The sequence below is a fragment of the Emydura macquarii genome, unplaced genomic scaffold, assembly GCF_026122565.2.
Source record: "Emydura macquarii macquarii isolate MOO-44397 ecotype Brisbane River unplaced genomic scaffold, CSIRO-AGI_Emac_v2 contig_2846, whole genome shotgun sequence".
Lineage (NCBI taxonomy): Eukaryota > Metazoa > Chordata > Testudines > Chelidae > Emydura > Emydura macquarii.
In genome coordinates this window covers 3,662,543-3,678,880 of record NW_027132983.1, presented here as the reverse complement: position 1 = coordinate 3,678,880, position 16,338 = coordinate 3,662,543, and the positions used below count along the sequence as shown (strand labels likewise).

At 46.5% G+C, this 16,338-nt stretch overlaps 1 protein-coding gene across 2 annotated transcripts in view; it reads right to left on the bottom strand.

Annotated features, from left to right (window-relative positions):
* The window catches only part of IPPK (inositol-pentakisphosphate 2-kinase), an 81,233-nt gene that overhangs the window by 10,316 nt on the left and 54,579 nt on the right, over positions 1–16,338 (bottom strand). For both annotated transcript variants that reach the window (XM_067568159.1, XM_067568160.1), the window contains 6 exons: positions 11,428–11,549; positions 10,289–10,378; positions 9,448–9,506; positions 9,060–9,132; positions 7,521–7,797; positions 5,015–5,165 (listed from right to left, as the gene is read on the bottom strand). In XM_067568159.1, the coding sequence (XP_067424260.1) occupies positions 5,015–5,165; positions 7,521–7,797; positions 9,060–9,132; positions 9,448–9,506; positions 10,289–10,378; positions 11,428–11,549 (772 nt within the window). The remainder of the gene's footprint in view (positions 1–5,014; positions 5,166–7,520; positions 7,798–9,059; positions 9,133–9,447; positions 9,507–10,288; positions 10,379–11,427; positions 11,550–16,338) is intronic.

The following is a 16,338-nucleotide window of genomic DNA, read 5'->3' as shown; positions in this document are numbered from 1 at the left end:
GAGCTGTCGGAGATTAAGGTGACTGACAGGACCAGTTCTGTGAATGGAACGCCCTTCCCTACTGCCCTGGGGAACGTCCACCAGTCTAGGGAGGCTAAGGCGGGTGGGGGAACTGGACCACCCAATTCAGTGGGTGTCTGCTCAGCATGTATACCGAGGCCAACCATGCCCAAAGCGGCCTGTGCCTCAGGCGAGCTAGCCTCACTTTGCACATGCAGGACGCCATGTGGCCTAACAGCAGTAGGCAGTGCCTGGCTGTTGTCGTGGGGCCTCGGTGCAGCTGGGAGATGATAGAGACCATCATCCCAAAATGTGGCTGAGGCAGGAAGTCTCTGGCCTGGGAAGTGTCCAGGGTGGCCCCCATGAATTCTATGCGTTGCACTGGGGTTAGTGTGGACTCCTGCTCGTTATGAGCAGTCCCGGCCTGCTGCACGTGGAGCAAGGGAGGGTCACTCTCTCCTGCACTTGGAACCTGGACCTGCCCCTGACCAGCCAATCGTCCAGGTAAGGGAAGATTTACACCCCTTACGCCTCAGGCGGGCTGCCATTACTGCCATGCGTTTGGTGAACACCCTTGGAGCCGAAGGTAGGCCAAAGGGCAGGCTGTAAATGGTAGTGAGAGCCAGCCACTGTGAAGCGGAGGAAGCGCCTGTGGCTCCGGAGGATGGATCCATGAAAATATGCGTCCGTGTAGGACAAGGGCAGCATACTAGTCTCCCGGATCCAGGCAGGGATTATGGAGGCTAGGGAGACTATGCGAAACCTGAGTCTTCGATATATTTGTTCAGAGGATGCAGGCCTAGTACAGGACTCAGACCCTTGGGGGAGCCCCTTCAGGATAGAAGAGCCTTAACCCGTTCAGGGCGGGGCGGGGCGGGTCAGGAGAGCAGTAGGGGCGCTACCCTCGGGCGCACCATCGCACTCTCTCCTACGACTGCCTGACCCCCTGGGGGGCATGCACAGGCCCAGGGAGCGAAGCGTGGCCCTGGAGACCTTCGGCTGTGCAGTTTCACATCGGTCCGGTTGAAGAAGAGGGCCGACCTATGAAAGGGAAGGTGCTGGATTGATTGCTGCACTCCTGGACAGGACTGAGGGTAGCAGCCATGAGTACTTCCTCATAGAACTGGCAGAGGCTATGGCCCTGCCTGCCACAGCAGCAGGGTCACTGGACATTAGGAGTGCTGCCCTATCCACCATGATTCTTCCATGCAGGATGGTGGAATCCAGCCTCAAGGTAGAGGCCCCCCTCTTGAGCGGCTCCTCATGCACCCTGAAATCTTCCAGTGGCGCTATGTGATCCCTGGAGACTGCTTCGTCCAGGGAGGAGGAAGAGGACTGCTGAGGCAGGTCTTGCCGGTGCTCCCCTTGCCGAAGGGATGCACCCGTAGCAGGTCCCTCCACGGGGTCAGACTCCTTGGCTAAGGAGCGGTGTTTATGGCGCTTAGACTGTGCCAGGGCACAGACAGTACCCCTGCTAGCAGAGTGGATTGGGGCCCTGGTCCCATCTGGGTGTTTCATAGGGCCCAATAAGGTCCTTGACCCCAGGGCCCAGCTGGGGCTGACTGTGCCACCTGCTTGGACGCCTTATGGGGGTGTCGGCTGTCCCAGCTCCACTACCGCCGGAGTCTTGGTGCCACGTGGAACTCTGGCACCGCCAGGAGCTGCAGGTTCGGGAGAGCTCCGGCACCGCGTGGAGCCTCGGTACTGAGGGAAGGAGCCTTGGCACCCGGGACTTGCAGCACCGCCAATCTGCTGGGGGAGCATCCTCACTCTACCCCCGGTGGCCGTCTGGCGGGAGATCTTTCTCCCCGGACTGGGGATCTCCACCGCCCTTCGGGGGACCCCACATGGCTTTGCCCCGGGAACCCGGCCCCTTCTCCCTCGGGGGGGGTGGGGGCATAGCCTGGCCAACCAGGCTCTTACCGCCTGAAACCTCCGCATTGGCAGGGGCACTCTCCCACTCCCAGGAGTAGGGGGTGGCTCCCTGCTCAGATGCGTCCCTGTACTCGACCCTGCCCGTACCCACGGTGCAGGGGAGTGCTGCGCTCCACGCGCTCACCTTGCCGTCGGCTCCGTGCCAAGTCGAATCCGGTGCTGACGGTCCCGGGATCCTGGCCCCTTCACCCTCAGCGGAGGGGGGACAGAGGTGGCATAGGCCAGCCAACAAGGCTCATGCCGCCAGCCTCCACGTTGGCAGGGGCACTCTCCCACTCCAAAGAGTTGGGTGGATCCCTGCTCAGAGATGCAGACCTGGAGGGGACTCGACAGGTCGTGGCTGGTGCATCTCTGTCCTCAACCCTGCCCGTACCCAAGGCGCAGGGGAGTGTCCGCGCTCCATGCGCTCTCCTCGTTGTCGGCACCAGGGATGCTGCTCAGTGCACTCCGCACCGAGGGGGAGCAGGTCGACCCGGACACAGAGTGGAGCGCTGTAGTAGGAGCAAGGCCATCACAGGCGGAAAGAAGAGACTGAGGGGGCATAGGGCCGGCAGTGCCTCGTGCTGCAGCATGGGTGCGGCACTCCAGGGGGCACCAGTGCCAGCCCTACGGGGTCTGGTAAGGGGAAAAATGTTCCGGGAACCATGCACACACCTATATTGGAATGGATATGAGCAATCACTCAAAGATAGAACCTAACAGTTATAATAGTGCATTAAAATTTTAATGCACTATGTTTCAAATCCCTGTCAAAATTTTAAAAATAACTACTTTGGATACCCATCCGAGTTGTCAAATCCTTCTTTACGCACTAAATTCTTGGTGCTAAGGACATCCTGTGATGAATTCAACAGCCTAATTTCATATCCTCTGAAAGAATTATTCCTTTTATCACATGATTTACTGCCAAAAAGTGCTCAGGTAAACAAGGAAAAAGGGGGAGGCACACTACTGCAAACTAGATTTAGTCCCCAGAAGACAGCTGATTTCTTAACTTTGAATGAACTAGTTGAAGAAACTAAAAAGAAAGAAAATATTCTCTTTCCACCTGTAGAAGAGGCTACTGCCATCAAAGATGGTTTAGCACTTCAACTTACCCGCCCTCCAGTTGCTTAGCCAGTGACTGCCATCAGTTCAGTGGTTTGACTTCTTTAAAACTTGGCAGCAAATTGCTCAATATTTTTTGTGTTTAATTTAAATTTTAATAGATTACAACCATCATAGACCTTAATATAGGTTCTTAATTTCAAATTTAATTTTAAATAATTTTGAAATACATATTTAATTTAAAAATTGATTTAAATAAAAAAAAATTGTAATTAATTTTTTTTAACCCACCCTGCATCCATCTATGGGGTTTTCCAAAACAATTGGCTTTTAGGATTCCACTAGTAAGCAGTGGGTTCCAACTACCTTTCTCTGAACTTTTCCCCAAATGGCCCTGGAGAAACTGTACTCTTACAGCTCTGAATTGGGCCTCAGCTAATCTCTCCTGGAAGAAATCTGGATGGGAAGATGGTCACATCAACCAGAAAACTGCCCCCAAATTAGATGAACTTCCGCTCTATCTGCTGTGTTACATCAAAGGTCAAGCTAGAAGTTCAATATCTAGACACTAATATGGAAAGTGTGCAGGTCAGGGCAACTTAATAGCTCTCTAGCTATCAAAAATGATTCAGAATCAGCAGGAGTTAGAACAGATTTTGTACAGAGATGTATAGTGCCTACACACCTGGCCAGCCTGGGGAAATTATTAAGCTGTGTCTTTTTGTATAAACATCTCAGAGGGAGGCACAATAAAATAATCTGTCCCACAGGATCAAGGAAGCCACTAACACTGAAGGAGGACGGCCATATGGTTAGAGCAACAGAGAAGGAACCAGGAAACCTGGGTTCTATTTGGGCAAATTACTTTAACCTCTGTCCTTCAGTTTCACCATTTGGGGATACTACTTCCCTACCTCACAGGAATCTGAGAAGCTAAATACATTAAGGTTTGAGACACTCAGATACTACTTTGTTACAGCCACAGTATAATGAAAGATTACAAAAAACTTCAAGCGCCTCACCTCAATAAAGATGAAATCCATCTAAACTGTTAAATCTGTGCTGTGATTTGGAGTTCATTTGAGAGAGAAACAAGAGGAATTTTGCTTTAATCCCAAACCAAGGAGATGTTATCTCCAGCTTTTGAGGAAACATAGCGAGTTTAATAGCCCCCCCAACCAAGCTGCCTCTTCAGAGCTAAGTAACCAGTATTCTGAACTAGTCAGGGAGCAGATGTTACAAGCATATGTCATTGGAGAGAGACCCTGGGCAAGCAGCAGAACAAAGACTTCAGTATGCCAGGAACTGCTGAGCCTACACACTACACAGGAGATAGGGAAGGCAGCGTAGAGACCCAAGTTCCTAAATATTGAGACAGTGGCAGATGATGCCATCACTCTCTGATGTACTGTGTCTAATCTTGTTGCCTCTCTAGAAAAGGCAGCTGAGACTAAAAAAGTCCATGAAAATGGTCATAGTATGGTGGGGCTTGCAAGGGACAAGAGATTGTGAAAACTAGCTTTATTTGGCCCAAAAAAGGAGAGGAATTAGAGGAAACTTGATTGAGGCGCATGAAAATCATAGTGAAAATTTTCAGCACCTCTAATACCCAGTCCCATATCAGAATAAAGGGATGAGTTGTGAAAAGGGCAGTGTGATTAGAAAAAAAGGAAGTACTATTTCATGTATTGTAGTTCCGCTGTGAAGTTCAATGTCAGATGTAAATACTACAGCTGATTTTTTAAAAATTGAACTGAACATTTTAATAGTCACTAACATTTGCAACTTTAAAAGGCCAGATATGAAGCTAATACATTTCACCTATAGCGTCATGTCTGGGTCACCTCCAGAGGCATGATGCTATACTGTGAATTAATGGTCCCATCCATTCTGCCAAGTTTTATGATACCCTGAGTTTATATTGAAGCCAGAATACAAATTTCCACAAACACACACTTTCCAGAGTCTACAATGCAAGTTACCTTGTTACACCTGCCTGAGCGGAGTACAGAACTCAGCATGGAAATCTTACCTCTCCTCAGGAAACTCTTCTAAGTACTGTTCAACTCTATTGTACAAAGGATAAAGTCCTTCAATATCCAGCATGTCCAGCATCTGAGCCTGAAGGGTTTTATAAAGAAGACAGCCCTTTGGTAAGCCAGAACTGTCCATTTTATTTTTACCTAGAAGAAAAAATATTTTTAAATAAAGAAGTTTGAAAAAGAATAACTATTTTTATATAATAGACCCAACTAGACCCCAGCTTGATCAGTTGAAAGAAAAGCTACTGGCTGATTTTTAGACTTAAAATAGTAAGAGCTGGGCATTCAACGTTTCACATTTTGAACCTAATATTGCATAAAACACTAGTGTTTGACTCTCCAGTGCAGTTTACCAGATGGAATCAGATTTTCTTTCTTGCATGACAAAATGCTCAAAGAAAAAAAAAAAAGACAAAAAAATCCCTCACACATTTTCATGCTCTGTCCTACATTACTGGAGATATTCAAAGCTGTAGGAGGCAGTTCAGCATGCATCTGCCCTTTGTGCCTTTGAAAGCATCCCTCAGATGAGTCAGACTCCGATTAATAGATAATCTATGTCATATCAAGTCATGTAGCATTTCAGATCTTGAGTAGCTTTTATACATTGTAGAAAACTGTACTTTGACTTAAAAAAAGAATACCTGTTTTTTCAAGGAATTCAGCTCACGAGATCAACTTAAAGAAAAATCTGAGTCAAAGCAGTAACATGGGTACGTAATGCAGCATTTGAAGTGTTAGGGTCAAGTACACCCTCTAACTGTCAATTACTGCTCAGAAATGGTTCCATGATCACATAATGCCACACTGTAGGAGCTGTGTGCCAACCAGCGGCAATGCCATGAAGACCAAGTGAACTTTTGCAAGACTAGAATAGTGAGGAGATAATATGTTCTGTGTGACACACTGCACTCCTATGTACACCCTTATGGTGTGATTGTGTGTCATTCATGTCCACCCTTCTAGTATAATCGATTATTGTTTAATGCAAAGTATGTCATGTAAGATGTTTTTGGAATGTTCATGGCATACTGAACATTATTGTTATAGTGATGTTTGTTGCAATGTCATATGTATGGTTATGAGGCTTCGCTATGTAATGTTCCCAAAGGTGTGTTTCATAGCTTGAAGTAGATTCAAGCAAAACCTTCCAAGAGCAGAGGTAGTTTGTGCCTCACTAAGGCATGCATAAAACAAACCAGCTCTTCCAGGAACAATAGACTAGCTTACGCGTCAATAAGGTGATGCTCATGTGACTCAGGCATGGATGAACCCATACAATGACATTTCAAGGTCAGGTGACAGACAGAGGGGGATGAAGGAACATGTTGAAAAGAGGAGACATTTTGCTGCTCTCTCTTCCACCTCCATCTACAAACCCCACCAAGCAACTGAAATGCTGACCCAGGGGGAGCCTGCTGGAGGCAGACCAGCCAGCCTGTGGTGAGAATCATCTAAGACTGTAAGATTGCTGAAAGCGTTAAGCTTAGTTTAGAATGTGATTTGCCTTTTATTTTCTTTTGATCAAATCTCACCTGCCTTCCTCTAGCTTATAATGACTCAAAATCTTCCTGTACTTAATAAATTTGTTTTACCTAAAGCAGCGCATGTGGTTTAAGGTGTGTTAGAGACTCCATTTAAAAGGAACAAGGCATGTGCATATCAATCTCTTTGATAAACTGACCAACCAATGAGCTTGCAGTGTGCAGCACTGAACATTGTAAGATGACAATTCCTAGGGTTGTATCTGGGACTGGGGGTCATACCATTGCACAATCCCATGAATGGCTGGCTAGAGGCACTCACTCACTGAGTTTGCTGTAGGCTGTCTGTGGGCTGACCCAGGAGTGGGGGTTCACACAATAAAGCAAGTGTAAGACAGGCTCCAAGAGTGAGGGATTGGGGTGACAGCAAATACACCAATCCAGACTGCAGAGGAGAACATCACACTCTACCCCACCATCCAACTCCCAATCCTCATTTCCATTTCTGACACATGAAGACGTTTTCCTTTTAACCACCTACCTCCTGTCAAAAAAACCAAAAAAAGTTCATCCGACCTAAACTAAGTTAAAATAGCAGCTAGCCTGCACCTCAAACTAAGGCAAGAAACTCTAGTGTTTTTTTAGACGCAGTAGGGTGATCAGCTGGAGCATGTGTTTTTTCTTTCATTTTTCTTTATTACAGCTGTTACATGCTTGCATTGATTAAGTGTAGTTTCATCATCAGTAGATGCAATACTAAAAAGTATTTAAGTCAAATTTAAATTCAGTGAAAATCAATTATCTATAGTGAATGTAAAAGAATTTTAGAGCAGTGGCTGTTCTGCTCATTAACTTTCTTGTGTTTAAACAGGTAACAAAAGCTTCCACTTTTGTTGCCTCAACTCTCACCCTAAGTAACAAACAGCAAATAACATACAGTGACGTGAATCAGCGTATTATGTACCCTGGATTGTACTACAACATATTTAATTACTGTGAAATTAATTCTTACCATTTCTTACCAACTCCTTACTGAAAGCACTTGCTTCACAGTAACTCCTTCCTCGTGAAATGGGAACGGTCTTCATGTTACCTGCCCTACAGGCATCAGTACTGCTTAGTAGAGTCATTGTTATTACGTGGATTAATTCTTTAATAACTGTCCTTGTACAAGGCGGCCCATTGACCATTCCATTTGCAGGGAAGAATGGTTTTAAGTGACGAGCAAGTTCATTCCAGTCAGAGAGAGAGTCCTGATCATCCTTACAGCCATAAATTAGTTCACCATTCTGTAATTGGGCAAAGAAATACTGATGCATTTTAGAAAATTATGAATATTTAATGATAAACAATGCTGAACAAACTCAAGTGTGAGATTTAACAGTTGAAGAGGCATGTTTCAGTGGAGAGACACAGACAGTCTGATCACGTAACAAAGATGCTGGTTACAATGTGTGTTTCTCAGAAGAAAATTAAAATTATTGAACAATTGCACCAATTAGACACTTGTTTATCCGTCACAAATGCAATACTGCATGAGGGGGTACATTGTCTAGTAGGCTCTTAGCGGCTAGCCCAGGCACAGGTGCTGAACAGACTCTAGGAGGAAAAGTGACTTATTGCATAAAGTTTAAGACAGAAAAGTTTAATATTTTCAATATCTAAATGTAAAATTAGTTTATAAATTGCATAGAATACTCTCTCCCAATAAAATTACCTAAGTTTAACCATAAGCCACAAGTAAAGACTATCAGACTTTTTCATAGATGCTGACCCAAAAGAGACACCCACATTGACTTCAACAGACTTTGGATCAGGCCCAGAACAATGTAAGTAAAGTGGCACTGAGCAGGTTGGTCCCCCCCACCCCATTTCCAAAAATCAAAATACTAACACTTCAACATCACTGAAATCATTCAAGTTGGAGTTATATCTTCTATCGGAGGGCTATTTTGTTTTATGTTGGAAATAGCTGAGAGCTTGTTTTCTAGAATTAACATCTATGCAAGTGATATCTCCCTAGTCTACACAGTAGTGTTCATGTTACTGCTATGTTTTTGCTGCATCAGTTGTGGGCAATGAAGTAACATTTTACTTCCTCTAAGGAAAAGAAATCTCTCTGTGCTCTTAAGTAAACAATGTACAACATATTCCACACAAGTTATGAAACTACATGCAAAAATATACCCCTTCAAGGAGCACTCAAATTTTCCACATTTTGAAAAACCATCTTATATTAAAAGAAAAACCCACTTGTTTATGCAGTAGTCATGGTATTACTTGTGGATGCTGCAATACGGCCCCATCAGCTTCATTATATCTTAAAGACTTTTCCAACAAAAATTAAGTGGGGTATTGATTTACCTTCCGTAACTTCAAATCTACATACATCTTTCCCAAATTGTAATTAGAAAGTGGGAATGGGGAAAATCCTCAACTAGATAGCTAGTGGGGTTTTGAATATTCAGACGTTACGTTAAATGGACCCAATAATTTACAAGATAGTATAAAAAAAAAAAAAAAAAAAACAAGAAATTTCAGCCAATCTTACCTTAAATATTTTTAAATTGTTCTGTGCCTCCTGTAATAAGCTTTTCAAGGCAAAGTGCATTCTCTGTTTATTTCTAGAGAAAAATACACATGTAGTATTTAACACACACACACACACTTCTCATTATATTACCTTTACAGTGGCACTAGGACCCCAAAAGGCCAGCCATGTACATTCATCACTCACACTAAATATATTTCCCCAGGATATCGTTACTCAGGCTGAAGCCAGTTCAAAGAAAGAGATACTATAAAAGAGCAAACAAATCTGAGTAGTATCTTAGTTCTTGCAAGGTGTCATGTGTTGCAGTCTGGACCACCTACAGTAATTAGCAGCTATTGAATTAAATGCTAGAGGTTTAAATGTAATAAAGTAAGTATTTTCTTACCCTGAGAAGAGATCTAGGGGACAGTATTTGCTCAGTCGCTTCCATTTTCCATTTGCTACCTGTTGAAAACACGTATCACTATGAATATTCACTTGTGATGCTCTCAGTTAATACAATAGCAGTTTTATGAAACACACATTAGTTTGGTCTTAGGGAATCTCAAAATATTTAAACCCTTTGGACATACTATTTCTGGCCAGTAGAGGGGTTACCTTCTCTTCACTCCAATTCAGTTAAATTCCAGAACATTAAAAGGGGGAATCTCTCATATTAGGAGTAAGGCACAATGAGCTCCATTCTAGGCACAACAAACATTTGAATAAGATATTAGTACATGATGTACCTATTAGTGATTAAGTGAATGATTTCAGTGTTTGTTGTTACACACTATGGATGAGGTAATAATTTCAGTGGGTGAGACAAAGAAGTTTTCACACTAACAGAGAGCTCTTCGGACACCCACAGACATTACATGACTTCCTGGACCATGTTTAATGAATAGTATTTGAAACTTAATTTGACATGTCAGTTTACCAGACTGGTAACTGAAATGTCAGTTTACAGACTTGGACTAAAACTATCCAAGCAGAAATATTCCCAAGCAAAGATTACTATTATACTTGTCTGTTTCCAAATTCCCACAAAGTTTCTACATTTCCAATTATACACTCACTCCCAGCAACTCAGTGACAAGTCAATACGTACCTCCTTAAAAATACGCAAGGAAATACGCAACAATGTACATGTTTCAACAGGAAAACAGGATTTTAGTAGCATATTTATAATAAAAGTAAGTGCACTGCCAATAAGAGAAAAGCAGTCTGAATATTTACTGATTTACCTTTAGGTGCTGGTGCATGCAATAACGACACACCTTGTGCTTTATCTCCTGCGAAACATGGCTAGAGAACGGAATGAACCCACATTTTGGCTGCAAAAAATAAATGTTTAAAATGCATTTTAATATGTTTACATGTACACTTTTATATATTCCTTCTCTCATATATTTAATCAAAGGAGTTTAAAGAGACAAAAAGCAGGCAATACCTATAACAAGGTTTCATGTTCATGTTTTCTTATTATTCCTATTTCCTACTATCTTAAACCCCTTATTTTAAAAGGGCACAACAAAGCCACTTCTTTATGATGTGGTAATAAGCCTGAAAGAGTTTTGTTGCATTCATACCTTAAAAAGGTCAGGAATATCATGTCTCATCTTCCAGTTTTTGCTGGAGGACTGAAGTCATCAAGTGGATCTCTCATCACTCTAACAAAGGGGCTAGTTGAATCTTTAATATTTTGTCCCAAATGTATGAATGCCCATGCACAGTCTTTTAAAAATGCTTATATAACAAGTCAAATTCATGACATGGGGTAGGTTTATACAGTGATTACAAGTCTTCCCCTCTCAACTGATCAGGTTTCAGTGTGTTGTGAGGTTACAACTATTTATCCAGGCTTTCAGCAAAGACAATAAAACAAGATTTACCATGTAAAGTAAGTGGGGGAAAGAATCATTCAAGCCTTTTTAATGCATAGTGAAAAAGAGAAATGTTTTCTTCCTTTGCAAGTTATTTAACAGTATTTCATAAGGGTTTCTTGCCTCTTTTTGAGCTGCACAGTGCTGTACTAAACAATCACAAACCTTTATGCCACAAAACAAATGCAGTTACATGCACCTTTTACTAGGGGAAATAATATGATTAAAAAGCACTGAAAATACCAAACTATAGCTTTAGTTTCTATTATTTGAAAGAAAAAAAAGTGTCTTAAAAATAAGACCCTGTACTTTTGTAAGGACTACTTTCAATCTGTTTAAATACTTTATACTTGTGATACTAGAATTTCCAAAATGGAAAGATGATCGCTCTACCTAGAACTTGCACAATTTTTAAACTAAATATATAGTTACCATATACTTTTTATTTTTAGAAGAACACAGAATTAGCAATCCCCCACCCCAATATTTAACAAATTCACCTTAATCTCTACACAAAGGATTGGTCGATGTTCCACAAAATGATAGGTTTGCAGCCTGGTGAGGTTAGGAAGGCACATAGCATAGCCAGTAAGTGTGTCCAAGTCTTTATCACAGCGAGACTCTGGAAAAAGAAAATAGGGAAAAGTAACAGTTTGTGTACTTATTTTACACTATAGAGTTATGATGTACACTATTTAGAAAAGGGGAACCATCAAGAAAGGTAAATGTAGGATACAGCCATCTTACCATTGATTTCCAAGTAAAAACCAAGACTGCACTAGCTGTCCTTCCAGTCTAAGTCAAGGCATGATGGTATAAATCACCCTGAATAAAGCCTGTTGGAAGTGGGGCAGAGAAGAGACAGGCACTATTTTCTTATGAGATTCATGAAGACATGTAAGTGACTGGGGCTTATTTTAGTGTGGGATGGTAACTCAGATACAATCCTACTTCTGTTTCTAGCACATGACCAACTGAACAGTCTCAGTCTTCAATACATAGTCTCTTAGGAAGCCATACTGACTTACTTTGCAGAAGCAGCTGCCTTCCTCTCCAACTGACCTGATACGGCAATGAAGTTGGGAAAGATTTACTAAATTGCTTACTGCTTAAACCGCAGTGACAGGAGCATAGGGTATTTTGCTGCCTGTCTTGGTCTATCACCTCCCCTTTCTCTGTATGGGAGGCGATGGGGGAGGGATGATATGATCTCAAAGGCAGGAAAGCAGCCTCATAGGCGATGAGCTGCAGACAGCTGCTTCCCCGCCTTTGAGATCCTATTTTTAAAGCCTTGCACGAATACAAAATTTGTAACCGTTTCCAATCCACAATCTGCAAAAATGGTCCATGGATATCCACACGTTTGCAGGACTCTAAATATTTCCCTCTTAAAAACAAAACTGCTGTCCAAACCGGACCACATGAAACAGTCATACAACCATGGCCTGTGATTAGCCCAATACATGACCTGTGTGGAAGGTTTTCTGCTGCCAAGCAGGACTTGCTGGACCTGCACTGAGCAGGCTCTCTCTCCCTCCGCCAGCCACAGAGCCTCCAGGCTGTGAGGTGCAGGGAGTCCAGGTCCGGGTGCAACAGGCAACCATGGTCCTGGGATAGAAGGTTGTGCCGCCTCGGGAGCTCCAGGGGTGGATCAAAAGGTCCAGCAGCATGCTGAACCAGTGCTGTCTCGGCCAGGCCAGAGCGATGAGTATAACGTTTGCCCTGTCCCTCTTTATTTTCAGCAGGACCTTGGGTAGGAGCAGAATGGGCGGGAATGCATACATGAGGGCCCCCATCCAGTCCATGAGGAACACATTGGAAATCAACCCAGTCTTGCAACCCCAGAGCGAGCAGAACCTCGGACACTACATGTTCCAGGCTGACGCAAATAGGTCCAGTTGGGAAACGCCCCACTTCTGGAAGATCATAGCCACCACCTCTGGGTGCAATGACCAGTCGTGGTGGAGTAGAAACGACCTGCTGAGACGATCCGCCTTGTCGTTCCTCACTCCTGTGAGGTGAGGCAGTCAAGTGGAAATCGTGCCTCACGGCAAAGCCCCACAGAAGGATAGCTTCCTCGCAGAGGGCTGAGGAGCACGCTCCCCTCTGCCTGTATGTAAAACATGGCTGTGGTGCTGTCCGTCAGCACTACACCACTCTGCCTGTCAAGAATCGGAGGAACACCTTGCACGCTAGGAGAATGGCCCTCAGCTCCTTCACGTTGATGTGCAGGAGCCTCTCCTACCCCGACCAGAGTTCCTGAGTGCCTAGGCTGGCGCTGATGTGGGCTCCCCATCCTATGTCCGATGTGTCGGAAATTAGAGTGACCGACGGGACCAGTTCCCTGAACAGAACGCCCTTCATCACTGCCCTGGGCGTCCGCCACCAGTTTAGGGAGGCTAAGACGGACGGGGGAACTGTGACCACCCGGTCCAATGGGTGTCTGCTCAGCACATATACCAAGGCCAACCATGCCTGTAGCAGTCTGAGCCTCAGGCGAGCTAGTCTCACTACGTGCATGCAGGCCGCCATGTGGCCTAACAGCTGTAGGCAGTGCCTGGCTGTTATCGTGGGGCATTGGTGCAGCTGGGAGATGATAGAGACCATCGCCTCAAAACGTGGCTGAGGCAGAAAGGCTCTGGCCTGGGAAGAGTCCAGGGTGGCCCCAATGAATTCTATATGCTGCACTGGGGTTAGTGTGGACTTCTGCTCGTTTATGAGCAGTCCCAGCCTGCTGCACGTGGAGCAAGTGAGGGTTACGCTCTCCTGCACTTGGGACCTGGACCTGCCCCTGATCAGTCAATTGTCCAGGTTTAAGGAAAAATTTGCACATCTTTTCGTCTCAGATGGTCAACCACTACCGCCATGCACTTGGTGAACACCCTTGGAGCCGAAGATAGGCCAAAGGGTAGGGCTGTAAACTGGTAGTGGGAGCCAGCCACCATGAAACGGAGAAAACACCTGTGGCTGGGAAAGATAGACATATGAAAGTATGCGTCCTTGAGGTCGAGGGTGGCATACAAGTCTCCTGGATCCAGGATAGTCGTTTGACATATTTGTTTAGACGACGCAGGTCTAATATGGGTCTCAGACCCCCCTTCGCCTTGGGGACTGCTGGGGAGCTGAGCATGGGCTGGGGGGCTGATTTCTCCTTCTAAACCCCCTATTCCTATAAGGTTGAAAAGGCCTGGGTGGAGGTCTTGGCTGCTGCTGTGCCTGGGGCCGTGACTAATGCCTGGAAAACTGGGGTGTGTACAGGCCCAGGACGCAAAGCGTGGCCATGGAGTCCTTCAGACTGTGCAGCTTCGCATTGGTCTGGTCGGAGAATAGGGCCGACCCATCAAAGGGGAGGTTCTGAATAGACTGCTGGACCTCCTGGGACAGGCCCGAGGACTGCAGCCACGAGCACCGCCTCATACAGATGGCAGAGGCCGAGTCAGCAGCGTCACAGGACGCCTGGAGCGCTGCCCTAGCTACCGTGGTTCCTTCATCCACGATGGTGCTAAAGTCTGCCTGATGGTTGGCAATCCTAAACTGCAGGCTTGCCGTGGAATAAACCTTTCTCCCAAACAAGTCCAGCTTCTTATTGTCTTGGTTTTTGGGAGTGGACCCTGGCTGACCTTGCCTGTCTCGCTAGTTAGCCGCATCTACCACCAGGGTTCCCGGGGTGGGATGAGTGAACAAATACTCAAACCCTTCGGTCGGGACATAATATTTTTTTTTGGCCACCTTTGACGTAGGGGCGACCGAGGAAGGAGTTTGCCACAGGGCCTTTACAATCTTAAGGACCCTTTTGTGGACTGGGAGGGCCATTCTCGCTGCAGCAGCTGCCGCCATCACATTAAAGAGGCTATCTTCGGCCTCTTCTAACTCCTCCTCCTCCATCCCAAAGTTAGAGGCCATCCTCTTGAGCAGCTCCTGGTGCGCCCTGAAATCCTCCAGTGGCACCGAGTGGTCCCAGGAGACTGCCTCGTCCGTTGACGAGGAAGAGGATTGTCGAGGCGCATCCTGTGGGTGCACCCCCTCCTGGCGAAGGGATGCACCCGTTGAGGGTCCCTCCATGGGGTCCGACTCCTCATCCAAGGAGTGGTGTCTATGGGTCTTCTCCTGTGCTGGAGGCACGGACTGCACCCCTGATGACATAATGGATTGAGGCCCCGGCCCCATCTGGATATGCCATGGGGATATGCCAACCTGGATATGCCAACCTGGGTCTGACTGCGCCACAGGCTATAACGCTTTGTGGAGGCGTTGGCTCTCCCGACGACTGTCCCCCCTGGGAGACCCCGAGTCACTGGATCAGCGGTGCCGTGTATGTCCTCGGTCCTGGGCGCCCTTCCATGCTGGGGACCGCCCTCTCGACACCTCTGATCTGGAGGACAATGAGGACTGGCTCCATCACCACGAGCGGTGCCGACGAACGGAGGTGTGCTCCGAAGAGCTAGAGGTACCAAAGCATCATCTCTGTACCAATGATTTCCGCTGCTGCTTAACTTACGGCCCTGCAGACACCTTCGGTGACCAAGGTTGGCGCCACTCTGAATTCCTCGGTGCTGAGCCGGACTCCGGCAACTGGGTTTCACACTGGGGACTGTGCGGTGCCGGGTCCTTAAATGGCAACTGCGTTTTACACTGCCTCCGTGCAGGCGAACTCCTCGGTGCCAGGTCCTCCGACGGCGACTGGGTTCTGCGCCGTCTAGGTACAGGCGAACTCCTCAGTGCCAGGGATCTGGAGCAGGAGCTGTCCAAGCGCTGCCTGGCAGACCTTGACCGGTGCTGCCTCCTGGCATGTGCTGCCTCCGGTGCCGGGGATCAACGTCAGCGCTGAGAAGGAGACTCCATATCCTGTGCCGGAGCAGGTCAGCTCAACAACGCCAACCTGTAGCCACTGCTGGGGGAGTGGCTATGCTCTACCCTTGGAGACCGTCCAGTGGGAGATCTTCCTCCTCGTACCAGGGATCTCCACCGCCATTCAGGGGGAACCAACGTGGGTTTCCCCCATGACATCGGCCCCTTCTCCCTCAGCGGAGGGCGGGGTTGAGATGGCGTAGGCAAGACCAACAAGGCTCGACACCTGAAAAGCCTCCTGTGTTGACGGCGTCGGCAGGGGCACTCTCCCACTCCCAGGAGTCGGGGGAGGCTCCCTGACCGGAGATGCAGGCATCGGAGAAGACTTGATGGGCCGGGTCTGGTGCATCTCCGTATTCGATCCTGCCCGTACCAACAGCGCAGGGGAGTGTCAGCGCTCTGCACGCTGCTTCCTCCTCTTCGGTGCCAGTGACATTGTGCAGTGCCGAGTCGTGGCCAGTGCCAGCGATACGCTATGTACCGAGGTCACACTCGGTGCCAAGGTGGAGCGGGCTGGCTTGGACACCAGGCAGAGCACTGCCTCCATCAACAGGGCTTTCAAC